Source organism: Archocentrus centrarchus, chromosome 11 (genome assembly GCF_007364275.1).
Source record: "Archocentrus centrarchus isolate MPI-CPG fArcCen1 chromosome 11, fArcCen1, whole genome shotgun sequence".
NCBI classification, from domain to species: Eukaryota; Metazoa; Chordata; class Actinopteri; order Cichliformes; family Cichlidae; genus Archocentrus; species Archocentrus centrarchus.
Window position 1 is genome coordinate 14,570,836 of NC_044356.1, and position 14,612 is coordinate 14,585,447.

At 41.0% G+C, this 14,612-nt stretch overlaps 2 protein-coding genes across 2 annotated transcripts; both read right to left on the reverse strand.

Annotated features, from left to right (window-relative positions):
- Positions 1–1,942: 1,942 nt before the first annotated feature.
- Positions 1,943–4,432, reverse strand: LOC115787670 (transmembrane protein 272-like). Its single transcript, XM_030740442.1, has 5 exons — positions 4,307–4,432; positions 4,177–4,219; positions 4,028–4,078; positions 3,741–3,932; positions 1,943–2,324 (listed from the first exon to the last, which is right to left on the reverse strand). The coding sequence occupies exons 2-5, from the start codon at positions 4,217–4,219 to the stop codon at positions 2,074–2,076; spliced, it is 537 nt and encodes a 178-aa protein (XP_030596302.1). The 5' UTR covers positions 4,307–4,432; the 3' UTR covers positions 1,943–2,073.
- Positions 4,433–5,979: 1,547 nt separating this feature from the next.
- LOC115787658 (1-phosphatidylinositol phosphodiesterase) lies at positions 5,980–11,545 on the reverse strand. The gene is made up of 4 exons (XM_030740429.1): positions 11,411–11,545; positions 10,753–10,833; positions 6,575–7,145; positions 5,980–6,453 (listed from the first exon to the last, which is right to left on the reverse strand). Exons 2-4 carry the CDS (start codon positions 10,803–10,805, stop codon positions 6,103–6,105), a joined length of 975 nt encoding a protein of 324 aa, XP_030596289.1. The 5' UTR covers positions 10,806–10,833; positions 11,411–11,545; the 3' UTR covers positions 5,980–6,102.
- Positions 11,546–14,612: the final 3,067 nt, after the last annotated feature.

Sequence of the window (14,612 nt, forward strand, 5' to 3'; positions counted from 1 at the left end):
TGTTTAGCATCTTTGGTATCGCTGGTCACTCTTTCATCAATGCAGTATACACCCTACATACTCTATGTGGGAACGCCAGCTCAAAGCACTGTAACTGACCTCCAGTAACATAAAATTTGACCTTCCTGCAGTGTTGTTAAAGTTTACTCCACAGTGTGTCACCACTGCTGGATGCAGTAACAGTTGCACAAGTTCCAAGTGCAGCACACTAAAATCTCTAAAATCTCTTTGACGTGAGGTTTTTTGGTTTGTAGTTAAAACCGTTTCTGTCGCACATCATTCCACATTAGAAGATTAATTTGCAGATCACTACTGCTGAAATGTGTAATATGGAAGGAAAAAAAAAATCAAAGCCAATAATTTGCCATAAACCCAAATCATATTCATATCACATATATCTGTTAGCTGCAGAGTTGTACACAGTTTTGTTTTGATGTAAACAGGAAGTTTGGCACTGACAGTGCAAAGAGATGTGATGTTTCAGCAGTTCACAGATTTGACTTAACCCGCCCATGAAGAACTACAACTACTGTTCAGTTAGTCTGGACCAGGGTTATTATAGTTAACGAAAACGAACGAAATAACGAAAACTGAAATTGAAAAAACATTGTCGTTAACTGAAATAAATAAAAACTACAATTAAAAGGAAAAAAACGATAACTAACTAAAACTGTATTGTGAGTTTAAAAAACGAACTAAAACTAACTGAAATTATTGTGGATTGATCATTTTTCCGCTCTCCGAGTTTAAGCTGGGAGCACCGTCGGGCAGCTGTGTGCGTGTGTGTGCACAAGAAAGCGGCAGAGTCGCTCTGAACTGACCGGGTTCAGAGCGGGTCCACGCTGCCGCAACGCTGTGACTAACCTGTTCAGTTCTTGTGCGTTTCCATCTACTTTATCAGTGAGAGAATAACAATCAGGAATAATAATCAAAGCATCAATATAAGGCCTCACAAATGTCAGCAAATTCCTGGAGGGAGACTGCTGTCGGAATGGACGTGAGGAAATGAAGGAAGTGGAAAAACAGGGACAAATATGTTTGCAGCCAAAAAACTGAGCACAAAGAGCGAGGACCAAAAAAAGTCCCAGCTGGCACTGCAGCACACGACCACAAGGTAATTAACACACACAACACACACAGCTACACAAGCATAAATGCGGACATGAGGTCGGCAACTTCCGTAGGTTGTGTACAGAGGCTGCAAAGACCCTGCAAGTCTAATCAGCGAGCATCTAACCAAGCTAGCTCCAAAACAGAAGCAGCTTCGGGTGGTGGAGAACATCAGGATGCAGCTGGATTTGAGCTTTGACTCCTTCAAAGAGTTTGTTTTTGTCAAACACCACATGTAGGTGTTGTTAATCTACTGCACTGATGCTGAAGTTTATTGTGGAGTTTATTGTAGAATCTACTGAGTTTGGGAGTTCATGTTTTTCTTTGTTTCTCCCTATTGATGTTCATGTGTGTCCTAATTATTACACATTTAGCATGTAGTGCTTCTGTCTTGTGAACCGTTGGTTGTTGAATATATTTCTTTATGGTATCTTGAGTTTTTATTACACAATAGTCACTTTTGCGCATTGACTCTTGCACCTGACAAAGTATGAAAATACTAAAACTAATACTGAAACTAACTGAAACTAAACTAAAACTAAGCATTAAACCTAAAATAAAAACTAATAAAAACGAGCAAAACGACTCTGAAAACTAATTAAAACTAACTGAATTAAAGAAACAAGAGTAAAAACTAACTGAAACTAAACTATAATGTAAAATCCAAAACTATTATAACCCTGGTCTGGACAGAACTACCTAAACACGGCTCCTGAGATGCTGGAACATAAAACAAAAGTTTTTAGCTTTTGGGGTAAGGTGGAGTAAGCCACCTTTATTTATTGAATTTTTAAGAAGATTGCATGGAGGAAAAGTCTATTAGCAAAAGGAAAACTTTAATAACTCTCAGACATACTAAAAATCAGTCCTCAGAAGGAGGAGCAAAAACTGCATTACTGCCAAAAAGATCATTTCAATATAATTTCCTCAAACATCTGATGAAGACATAATCCGAGATTTAAATCACACATCACCAGCAGACTCATGTATTGCACCATAGAAACTACCTCGGTTGGGTATCAAGTGACGACTAGCAAATACAGTCCTGCAGCAGATCAGGAGGCCGAAGCAACAACCGCAGACAAAAACGAGACACATGGTGGCCCACACCAGTGTAGTGACAACAAATGCAAACTGGTAGGTCACCTTGTGGCAGTACGGATCCTTTCCAGGTAAGTAATTTGGAGGATAGACAGAATAAACCCAACTGGTACCTGCAAGGTGGAGACAGACAATACACAAGAGATAATATATGAGTTTATTTCAGAGTGAAAGTGACACACTGAGCTCAAAGGCCCCAGCAGCAACAGTTTGGACTATTTTCTTTATGGCTGTGCTATTTTCACTGGCTGTGGTTTGATCACATTTGATTGGCAGTGACTAAAACACCCCCACCAGCTGTCATTTTATTCTGAACCAAAGATGCTACGTGCAGAATTAAGTAACCATTGTTCATTTCAAACTGATCCACAACGTTCATCTACTTCAAACCAGTAAGAGGTGCAAGAAAAAAATATGGAAGATATAGAAAATTATATAACAGTTTAAAGGCCTTTAACTTATTACTGCTGATTAAAACATACTTGCAGCAGAAATGCAGACTCAGACCAGGCAAGAGTTTTCCAGTCTTCAATTGTTCACTTTTGGCGAGCCCATGTGAACTGGAGTTTTGTGTTCTTAGCTGACAGGAGTCGCTGCTGTAGCCTATTTGCTTCAGTGTTTGACATGTTGTCCACTCAGAGATGCTTTTCTGCAAAACTTGATTGTAACGAGTGGCTATTTGAGTTACTGTTGCCTTTCTATCAGTTTGAAGCAGTCTGGCCATTCTCCTCTGACCTCTGACATTAACAGGGCATTTTCACCCAGAGAAGTGTTGCTCACTGGGTATTTTCCCTTTTTTGGACTATTCTCTGTAAACCTGAGAAATGGTTATGCAGGACCAGCCCGTCTGGCACCAACAACCATGCTATGTTCAAAATCACTTTTCTTCCCCATTCTGCTGCTCAGTTTGAACTTCAGCAGGTCATCTTGACCATGTCGACATGGCTAAATACGAGTTGCTGTCATATGATTGGTTGATTAGATAGTTGCATTAACAAGCGGTTTAACATGTGTGCTTAATAAAGTGGCCAGTGAGTGCATGTGATATACACTGCTCAAAAAAAAAAAAAAGCAGCACTTTGAAAACACATCAGATGGCACTTGTATGGCACTTGTATGGCACTTGTATGCATGCCTGACAACATCGAGGCATGCTCTTAATGAGATGATGGCTGGCACCAGGCATCTGGACACTGACCAAATGCAAAACTAGCAAAAACAAATAGAAAAGATGAGGAAGTAAAAAATGTCAGCGGCTTCCACGTATAAAACCATTCCTGTTTGGTGGATTCTCATTGTTGCTCCTCTAGTGCGCCTGTTATTAAATACATTAACACCACAGGAGCTGAAACTGATTAGCAACCCCCCTCTGCTGCTTAATTAGCCAGATCAACATCCCACAAGTTTAACTGACTTGATGCTGTACTCTGATTAAAAAGTGTTCCATTAATGTTTTTGATCGGTGCGTGTGTTGCTGTTTGATTTCATTAAAATATGAAGAGTGTAGGGAGTTTTTTATTTTCTCACACCTGCTATGAACCAGCCAAAACTGAAGATGTGGAGAACTGTCATAGAGGCTGTGGACAGAACGTAGACCGGACCACTGTCAAAGGCACTGCTGGTGTAGGTCAGAGACAGTGAGAGGATGCTGGTTGCCCCCAGCACTATCAGATAAATGGGGATGTGGGGTTGCACAGTACAGCTTCCCAGATGTGTGGCCCCTATGATGCAACAAAACAACCATATAAGATCGTCAACAATCATGGATGAAAGGTGTCATTTTCACTAACTGATGCTGGCAGATTAGTAAACCTACCCAGTCCAATGGCTGCTACCATTACCATCCACCAAATAATGTTCACCACCACTGCAACAAAAGGAAGAGACAGAGGGTCAAGGACTGGTTTAACAGTAAAACAGGCAAAATGATGAAAAAGTGAGACAAGATGCAGAAAATAATCCAACCAATTCCTGCAATTTGTGAGGCACTTTGAGGCTTTAAGTCCATCTGTGGAGACAGGTTAATATCTACAGTCACGGTCTTGTCACAGTTATCAACATGAAGAGGAGGAGCAGAAGCAGAGATCTACTGTACCTGTCCAGCTGTGAGAGGATTCTTTTTGATCTTGAAGTATTCACAAAATGAGGAGAGAACTGTGCATGAGTTGCTGTTGGCTACTTCTTAACAAAGTGCAGGATGTTAAGACATACGCCTTTCAAACCTTTCAGGAACTGTGTTTCAACACTGTGTCTCTGTAAGAGGAAACAACGATAAAATCAGCCCCTGTTATCTGACACGGTTTACATGCAAAGTATTCCTTAAGCTGTAAACTAGTCACATGGAATCCTTCCACTGAGCTTGTAAACAATGCTATTTCTTAAATTTATCATATAAAATATAAAATGCATAAAATGTTATGTTTTAAATTCATTTGACGTAATCTTAACTCACAAAGTAGAACAGGGGCTAAGTCATTGTAAGCCACAGGACAGCCTATGTGGTGCACACAGGAAAATCAGCTTTCCTGTTATAGCTATCAGCTTTCTTCCGCATTCTAATAAATATAAAGTGCCTCTTTCAATTATCAAATATTTTCTGTACAATAGTTGAGCTGAGAGTTGGTCTTCCTTTTATTTATAAATCAACACTGGGACTAAAAAGCCACCAACATTAAAATATAAATTCTAATTTCCAGACAAAGTATTGTTTAATGCACAGTATTCAGATGATTTATGTCATTTGTCTTTTGCTTTGAGAAGACAAAGTGTTGTTTGTTTTTTTTACAATGGGAACGTCATTCATCAGTTTGCAGTCTGTAGCTGCAGTATGAACTTAATGAGACTGTATCTTTTTTTTTTATTAGTGCAAAATCAAATCCAGAGATTAAGAATTATTGGTCAAAGCTTTGAACAGATTATTCAATATTAGAAAAAGTTGATTAAAGTGAGTTTTAAAAGGTACGATAATTCTAATGGCGCACTGGCTGCGTGTTTTCAATCCAGAGTTTAAAGCAGTGGTTTAAAAAAAAAAAAAAAAAACTGCCAATGGTGCAAGACTGGGATTCACTGGGGATTTGTTCTCATCCCTGGATTAAAGGTGGAGCCCAGCAATTTGCTACTGCACTTTCATACAAGTGATGTATTTAGAACAAAACCGTTTAAACAACAACAACAAAAGGGTCAAAATCTGCCCTTTTAAAGTGCTGAATTAACATAAAATTTAAAAGTAACAGGAAACTGTGCAAAGGCAATAAAGCAAAGGAGAAATTACCTTTCATTAAGAAATGTTCTGCAAATTTTAAGTGAACCAGTAGTGTGACAGTTGATGCGGGTATGTGATGCAAAGGTTCCGTTTCCCAATTTCAGTTGTATTTATATTGTGACAAATCACAACAACAGCAGCCTCCATGCGCTTTATCTTGTATGGTTAGCACTACTTGTTCCCTGCTTCACATACCAATAACCCAGAGGAGGATACTGACGTGCCACTCGTACAGCAACACTGCCACCGTGTGGCTGCATGAAAACAACTCCTGGTAGTATGATGCTGGTCAATATCAGAATTAAACTTTGCAAGTGCAAGAACATTACGGTTATTCGTTTGGCTTGTTTATGCTTTGTCACAGTTTCTAAATGACCCAACTGGTGATTTATACTCACTACTGCGTCCTTACAACTATCATAGCACACTTTAGCAGTTTTCACAAGCGTTTATTACTGTATAAAAAAACAACAAAAAAACCTTCACGTTGCAATCTCACATTTATTTTTGTGCTGCATTTATTTTATTCCTGATATCTTTTGCAAATTATAAATTTAATCCCAGGCAAACTTTACATCATAATCATTTTTGTCAAGCTGAGTCTGGTTCAGATATTAGCAGCAAAATGTTTAATTAACTACTTTGTCAGTGAGGAAATGTTGGGCCTTGCTAAATTTTGGGTTAAAGGCCTGCTTTCTCTTAAAGACCCCTTTTAATTGGAAGTCAATGATCATTTGAATGATAGGAGCACCGGGGAAGTCCATGCATATGATTCCAAAGCGCTGGTTCAGGTCCGTCTTGTCCCCTAGGTAGTCATATAGCTGTGGGTTGATGCGCTGTGCGACAGCCCTGGGGTGCGCAAACACACCTGCTCCACTGCTGAAGGTGAGAAAAATCTGTGCTTTGTTTCCTGAAGGTGCAGCCTCCAGGTGGCTATAGACACTCTGCCATTTCTCCTCCACATGTGCGAGTGTGGGCACCTATAGGGAAAGAAAGTGGGATCACGTTCAACATAGGCAAAATAATTATTATAAAACACTACTGGCATCACAGGTAGCTGAAACATAAAATGTAATCAGTTATAGGAAACACATTTCATACCTTCCAGTCATCAGCTATGTCCATTGAATCATAACGCATGCCCAAGTCTGGCCCTCTGAAGTTCTGCAGGACGATGAGCTTCCCTCGGGCCTCGCCCATGGTTGGCACGAGTCGGCTGTGCCACAGCAGGTCCCAGTGAGCGTAGCGATGGATGTAGTCTACCACAGCACCGTAGATGTCATCTGTCTCACTGAACTCCTCCTTCAGGCGCATTAGTAGTGTCTCGGTTGGATACTCGCGCAGGAAGTCAGTCACTCCCTCCAGGACATGTCCAAAGTGCGCTCGCTGGTAGGACACCCCGTGATGGATGGTGAGGTTTCCATTGACATGACGCACACGGATGTCTAGGAAGCGAACCCCAGCACGGAGTTGGGAGGCCAGGTTCCAGCTCTGGCACTCTGCATACACACCGCCATATAGGGCCATGGTGTTGTGGGTCCCAGGCATGGTGACCTCAGACAGCAGTCGATCATCAGGGATGTTGGCCATCCAGGCTGGGTTTAGGAACTCCGGGTTGGATGTGTCATCATAGTCAGGTCTCTGGGTTGCACCAATACTCAAACTAATGACTCTACAACACAGACAGGTAAAAGTATTTATCAGTGCTTCTCAAATTTTTGGTGTTTTTTCACATACACTTGCATCAGGGGCAACTCAGGGTTTGGTGTCTTGCCCAAGGATACTTTGACATGCAGACTGGAGGAGTCAGGGATCAATAACCTTCCCACTGGAAGTGGACCCACTGTAATACCTGAGCCACAGCCACCTCATTTTTGACAGTCCTTAGGCCTGCACTTCAAACCAGGATTTTGTCTTATCTAGGAAACCTCAGGGTTAATCCTGAGTTTTCAGTACTACAAAGGAGGTCGGGGTACATTGCCAACATATGTTGCAGACCTAACCTGTTCCATAGCACGTTATGTTCCAGATTAAAAATCAACAGGTATGAAGTCACCAACTACTGACCAGCGAATTCTCTGGAAAACCGCATCAATCTTCCTGGAAGATCACTCAGATCTCTGTGCATGGATGGGAGGAGGGTCCTATTTATTTATTTTTTAAATAGTGTCCAAAATCATTGTGTTTATTTGATGGGCAAAGTATTGAAAATAATCTAGATTATTTAGATTTAGTAACTTTATTCCTGCAAACAATTTTACAATTTCATTGTTCTATAAGAATTAATACATGATCCTAAAACAGGAAACCTTATTGTATTTATTTATACTTTAACTCTCAGGCCATTAAACTCCACAGAGTCTGCAGCTGGAAGAACAAAAACTAAAACGGTCTTTTAAATATCAATTTAATGAAAAACTCAATTATAATTCATGAGATTCTCCTGTGTCTTAATAATAGAGCTCTGATATTGATAAGTCTGTTAACCTACACAGTCTGTATTTTTACTGGCTTTCTGTCCTGGCTTTAAATAGCCTAAACTTGTCATGGTCCTGTTGGCCAATGCTCTTCTCCTTGCTTCTCTCTCTCTGTACCTCAGAATCAGAATCAGAATCAGAAGGTTTTTATTGCCATATGGGTGAACAGGTTCACAGCATTAGGAAATTGCTGCAGTACTTCGTGCTTACAGAAAAAAAACAAATAAGTATAAAAACTATAAGACAATATACAAGTATACAAATTGCAAATATACAGAGATATTAGAGCTATAACTATAGCACAATATTACAAAATTACAAAATATACAGTGCAGAGACTAATTAAAAGATAAAAGAATGTAGACTATATTCCACTAATATGTACATCAGTGCAATCAGACAGGTGCATAGACATAGGGTCATCAGCGTTTGTGGAGGGTGGTGGTAACAGTCTTAGGGTTATGGTTCATGAGTCCAACAGCAGAGGGGAAGAAACTGTTCTTATGGCGGGAGGTTCTGGTCCGTATGGACCGTAGCCTCCTGCCTGAGGGGAGAGGGTCAAAAAGTCTGTGCCCAGGGTGAGAGTGGTCGGCTGTGATCCGACCTGCACGCCCCAGTGTCCTGGAGGTGTACAGGTCCTGGAGAAATGGGAGGTTACAGCCAATCACCTTCTCAGCAGAGTGCACAACGCGCTGTAGTCTCTGTTTGTCCCTAGTGGTGGCTCCAGCGTACCACACAGTGATGGAGGAGGTGAGGATGGACTCAATGATGGCAGTATAGAACTGCACCATGGTCCTTGCTGGCAAGTTGAATTTCTTCAACTGCCGCAGGAAGTACATCCTCTGCTGGGCCTTTTTGACGACAGAGGTGATGGTGGGCTCCCACTTGAGGTCCTGGGTGATGGTAGTTCCCAGGAAGCGAAAAGAGTCCACTGTGGTGATGGGGGTGTCAGTCAGGATGATGGAGGGTAGAGGGGCTGTGTGCTTCCTAAAGTCCACTATAATCTCCACTGTCTTCTGGGCGTTCAGTACCAGGTTATTGTGGCTGCACCAGGACACCAGACGTTTGACCTCCATCCTGTAGGCCGACTCGTCCCCGTCTGAGATGAGTCCGATGAGAGTCATGTCGTCTGCAAACTTAATAAGCTTGACAGACTGGTGGTCAGAGGTGCAGCAGTTGGTATACAGGGAGAAGAGCAGAGGAGAGAGGACACAGCCCTGAGGAGTGCCAGTGCTGATGGTCCGGGAGTCCGAGACATTCTTCCCCAGCCTCACGTGCTGCTTCCTGTTCATCAGGAAGTCAATGATCCACCTGCAGATGGGATCTGGCACGTTCATCTGGGACAGCTTGTCTTGGAGGAGATCAGGGATGATGGTGTTGAAGGCAGAGCTGAAGTCCACAAACAGGATCCTGGCGTAGGTTCCCTGGGAGTCCAGATGCTGTAGGATGAAGTGCAGAGTCAGGTTGATGGCGTCGTCCACAGACCTGTTGGCTCTGTAGGCAAATTGCAGGGGGTCCAGAAGGGGGGCTGTGAGGGACTTGAGGTGGGACAGCACCAGACGCTCAAATGACTTCATGACCACAGAAGTCAGTGCCACAGGTCTGTAGTCATTTAGTCCAGTGATCCTTGGCTTCTTGGGGACAGGAACAATGGTAGCGGTTTTAAAGCAGACAGGCACGTGGCAAGCCTCCAGTGAGGAGTTGAAGATGTTCGTGAACAATGGGGCAAGCTCGTTAGCACAGTGTCTCAGTGTGGCAGGTGAGACACCATCTGGACCTGGAGCTTTGCGAGCTTTGACACTCCTGAACTGCTTTAGCACCTGGTCCTCCTGAATACAAAAGACTGTGGGGGTGGGGGAGGAGGGGGACTCTGGGGTGGGAGTCCTTGATGATGTGGGCTTCTCTGAGGTGTGGGGAGTGGGGGAGGTTGGGGGGTGAATATTTGTGTTGGCTGTATTGTAGTTGGGACTGGTGGAGGTGTGAAGGCTGCTGAACTGACCATCAAAACGACAATAGAACTCGTTCAGTCTATTTGCAGTTTGTAGGTCGTCTGTGGAGTGGGGGGTTTTAGGCTTGTAGTTGGTAATCTGCCTAAAACTTTTCCATACAGAGGCCGCGTCGTTCTCTGAGATCTGCTGCTGTATATTCTCAGAGTGATGTGATCTAGCAGTGGCCACTTCCTTGCTAAACCTGTACTTGGCCTCTTTGTAGCAGTCTTTGTCCCCACTTTTAAAAGCCTCTGCCTTTCTCACCGCCTGCTCTCATGCTGGTCCAGTGATTGGTTGGAGGTCCTGAGAGAGGCGTGCCCACCTGCAGTGGGGCTTGCACACCTGTCTCCCATCATCTCATCATCACCACCATACTTAACACTGCTTGTTCAGCTTTCCACAACTCACACTCATGTTAGCGTCCATATTAATGTTTGAACTCAATTCTCATCTCAGTCTTCATGCTGTCTGTTCTTTGTCTTCAGGAAATCCTCGATATGCCTCCCTGCTGCTCGCTGCTCAAAATTTGGAATTTGTTTGCTTTGGACGGTCAGATCTGAAACCTCTTACCTGCCCACTCTGTTTACAAAGCTGCTCAATTTAAACCTGCAGTTGTGTGCTTCAGACTTTCTTAATACATCTTTGAACTGCATCCGTTGTCTGTCTTTGGATCAAACATGACAGAACATATTTAATATAGTAGCTTTTTTCCAGTCTTACTGACCAAAGCACTTTCAGCACTTTTTCTTTCACACACACTCAAACTCTGCTGATTTGCTGTACCCACCCATCTTTTTTTTTTTGACTTACTCACCCCAGCAGTATGATCAGCTTGATTAAAAACGTGTGCACTGGATCTTGTTTCATGTTGCTCCTCGTGTCTGATTTTCCAGTCCTGAGTTTGACAGAGTGTGATTTAAAGGCATGAAAGAATAGTTTCCACCAGCATCTGGTTTAATATGATGACAGAAACTTCCCACTGAGGGTTATTTAAATAAGCAATGCAACAAAACAAAAAATGTTATGAAAATGCCAAGAAATCCAAATATACAACTTGACTCACTAAAATGAGGCAGGATTAGTTTTTTCACCGAAAACATTCAATGAAAATTATATTGAAATATTTTTAAATGTCATAAACAGGCTTTAATCTTTGCACTCTTTATTATGTATGCTGAGTTTAAGCTACTGTCTAAAATACAGCTTTTAAAAATTATTTTTAAATCAACATTTATTCAATGTTGGATGAGAAATAGAAGCAAAAGTGCTGTGCCCTTCATGAAAGCATGTCAGTCTCAAAAACTGCAAACAGTAGAAGCTGATTCTGATCCTGTCCGAGGTCGAACTTTGCTCACCTCTGTGGCCCAATTCAATGGGAGGCTTAAACCTTTCTAATCCCAAAGCTGAACCAAACATCCACAGCTGCTGTGTCAAACCTGCTGATGTGCTGCCCTGTTTGCTCCCATTCTTACCTGAAACCAGCGGGGGTATGTCCTCAGTCCAGTCTGGGTACGTCGGACAGAGAGACTGAAAAGTGGAGGTGTCAAAGGCAGACTGTGGTGACCTGGGATATTACTGTGAGAAATAACACAGAGGAGGAGCTGAGGGGTGGGAGTACAGTGCAGTGCATGTGTGAGGGTGGAGAGGGGGGTGAGTAGTCTCTCACGTGCCGTGGTCCAGAAACACAATAAAAATTCAAAGGTCATGCCAAGGAAGTGGATCAGAAATCACATGTTAGAGATTTAAGTCTATGTTTCCTTGATACATCACTACAGCAACAAATTTCGAAAGAGAGAACATAGATGGCATTGATGGAAAAAGCTAATAAGGAAAGGGTTGCACAAACTATACATGAAACGCCAGCAGATGGGTCCAAGATAAAGAATAATTTAAGCTCAAATACACTGACCACAGTTTTAATTCAGTTACAGTAGGGAGACCTAATAATGGTAACTTTCAGTAATAAGGGAAAGTACATTATACCCTCAGACAAAGAGCAAACCCTTTATTGTCATTTATTTTACAAAAACTTTATAGGAGACCTTTTATACAGCTTTCTGTATGATATCATTGAGAGGGGATATCCCTGATATGGACATCTTAGTTGCACATCTCTGGCTCTGAGGATCTCAAAGCAGTTGAAACCTTCTGTTTGCAAGGGACAGCCAATCAGAAGAAAGTTGGCTTAAAGGGAGTGCAGCTTTAAAGAGGGCAGAGCCAAAACAGCTTTTAGTTTCAGGAAGTGGATAAACTGAGGGGTTGCACAGCGGCCCTGTATAATATAATTTAATCTGAGAATTTCAAGAATTAACACTAATTATGATATTAGGTGCCTTTTAACTTCTAAAATAAAAAAAGAAGTTCAAGATTTTCAAATCTATGTTACACCTGGTCACTTTTTTTAAACATTTATCAAAGATAAAAAGCTAACTCCGGGCAGTGTTTGTAATACGTGGAAAAATCTGCAGATGTTTGTTCAATTTGTCTCAGATCACTGAGTCAAACATTACACAACAGCCTTGTCCTTGTCACTTTTAATAATGTTTGCTTAGCTGTCGCCACAGATCATACATCCAGAGCGTGCAGAACAGAAATTCCTGCAACTTTGATTAAATATTCAGACCAGGTGAATTCAGGTGAAACTTAATAGCTTTTTTTTTTTTTTTTTTAATTGATCTTTACTAGGAAAGCACAAAGCAGTGAAAATACTCAGGATTTAGAGCAAATAAAACTACTGGAAGAACTGCTTCTCATACATTTTATGTAGTTTGTGAAAGCATTAACAGCACTGTAAGTGAAAGAAATGGAAATATAATGTGGATCATTATTAAGAGGCAAATGCAAACATGAGAAGAAGCTAAGAAGAACCTGTAAAACTGCAAGGGGCATTACAGTATTGTGGCCTTCCAGTTGTAAAGTTTAAATAACCTTTAATCTCTCGAATAGCTGACACATGGTTTTTGGAAACTAGTTTTTATTGGAAATATTGTTATTCATAGAGACAACCTCTCTAAGAAGAGCCCTATGCACACACTGCTGCTTTGGTATAATAATACTATAATAATAATATTTTGGTTACTAAATGATGGATGACATATTTGAATAAAACAAAAAAACTGTAATATAAATGAACAAAAAGCGTTTTAATCATCTCCTAGTTTAACTCAAAAGTTCTCGTGTAACCTCTACACCATACTGATGAGTTATTTTAATGATGGATTTATGTGGATGCTGACAAATAATGTGGAAAGCTGTGCAGTCAATCGTACAAATAAACCATCCAAGGATTCTGTCCTCCAGTGTAGTTGAGGGAAGCATGAAACATTAATTGAATTAAATTAGCAAGTGTGTGTGTGTGTCCATGTGATGCATGCTTAGTATCTATGGACCAAGATGGTCACCTGTGGCTCTAAAAAAAACAAACCAAAATGCCAGACTCAAGGCTTCAAAACAGCAGTCTATGGGTGGGTGGCTACAAGGATGTTTCATTAAAAAAAAAAAAAAAAGAACCATGAAATTTCTGGAGTTGTTGGAGATGGTACAAGGAACAATTGATTACATTTTGGTTGTGATCTGGATCCTGATATAGGTGTGTATATTGGTGAAACTCAAGATCAGCATGTGTCACCTTGAAACATACTCTGGCACTTAGAATGTCTTTACTCAGTCTTTCTATAGGATTTGTGTAGACTTCACCTCTTTTTGAAAAGTCCTTCTCAAGCAAATTAAACTGGATCTTTCTTTAAATTAAACTTCAACCAAATAGTAAATATTTCTATTTTCCCTTCTCTTTGGGGTTACATCTGGAAGGGCATCCAGTGTAAAAAGTCTGCCAAATCAAGCATGTGGAGCCACCCTTGTAAATAAGGGAGCAGCCAAAAGAAGATTTAACTCCTCTATGGTCATGAAGTTCCACTTTGTTTCTATTTGACTTCCTCATGAAAGGCCTTAATTTAAATAAACTTGAAATTGATAAGCTTATCGAACATTTCCTCTTGCTACACTCATTGTTTTTGTATTCACTGGTGCTCTTTCTCTCTGGTTAGTGCATCAGAATTTTTTTGTTTTTTTGAGTTTTTTGTTTCTATAATAGTGCAACATGTTAAAAACAAACAAACAGACAGACAAACAAACCCCACTGTGTATGTGAGTTTTATATGACCAATATGAGAAATGTTCCCATATAAACTGTTGGCAGCAGTCTTTGATACTGTCTCTTGAAATTTTTTTCACTGGCGAACAAAACCATTTCCAGAAACACAGGTTTCTTTTGTGATTGTATGAACTCACATCCTGAAAAAATGAATGAGTGAATGAATGAAAAAATGCTGAATGAATGTTTCTTGTATGAGTATGACTGATACTAATACATATAAGAAAGACAATAGGAAGAGATCTGTTTCTGGTCATTAGGTGTGACGATACTTTTCATTTCACATATGATTTCTGTGGTATCTGGTCACCCAGACTGGTTTGGAAGGTGTGTGAATGTATGATTAAAACAATGACAAAGAGCCCCAGAGCTGGTGTTTTGCAGCCTGTGGTTGGAGTTCCAGCCATAACATAGCTGGAAGCACTCCCTCAGCCAATCAGCACAGAGCACGCACGACTCACTTCCTTGTGTCTGCTCCCTTATTTGGCAGAAAGGGGTTGTCCTTATTAGACAAGAGTGGA

Bases quoted from the DNA above. Each gene is read 5' to 3' on its own strand.
- LOC115787670 (XM_030740442.1), bottom strand. From the start codon at position 4,219: ATGGACTTAAAGCCTCAAAGTGCCTCACAAATTGCAGGAATTG. The intron at 4,079-4,176 runs GTTGGATTATTT...CTTTTGTTGCAG, and splicing joins CTCACAAATTGCAGGAATTG to TGGTGGTGAACATTATTTGG. The intron at 3,933-4,027 runs GTAGGTTTACTA...GTTGCATCATAG, and splicing joins GGTAGCAGCCATTGGACTGG to GGGCCACACATCTGGGAAGC.
- LOC115787658 (XM_030740429.1), bottom strand. From the start codon at position 10,805: ATGAAACAAGATCCAGTGCACACGTTTTTAATCAAGCTGATCATACTG. The intron at 7,146-10,752 runs GTGAGTAAGTCA...TCTGTGTTGTAG, and splicing joins AAGCTGATCATACTGCTGGG to AGTCATTAGTTTGAGTATTG. The intron at 6,454-6,574 runs GTATGAAATGTG...CTTTCCCTATAG, and splicing joins ACATAGCTGATGACTGGAAG to GTGCCCACACTCGCACATGT.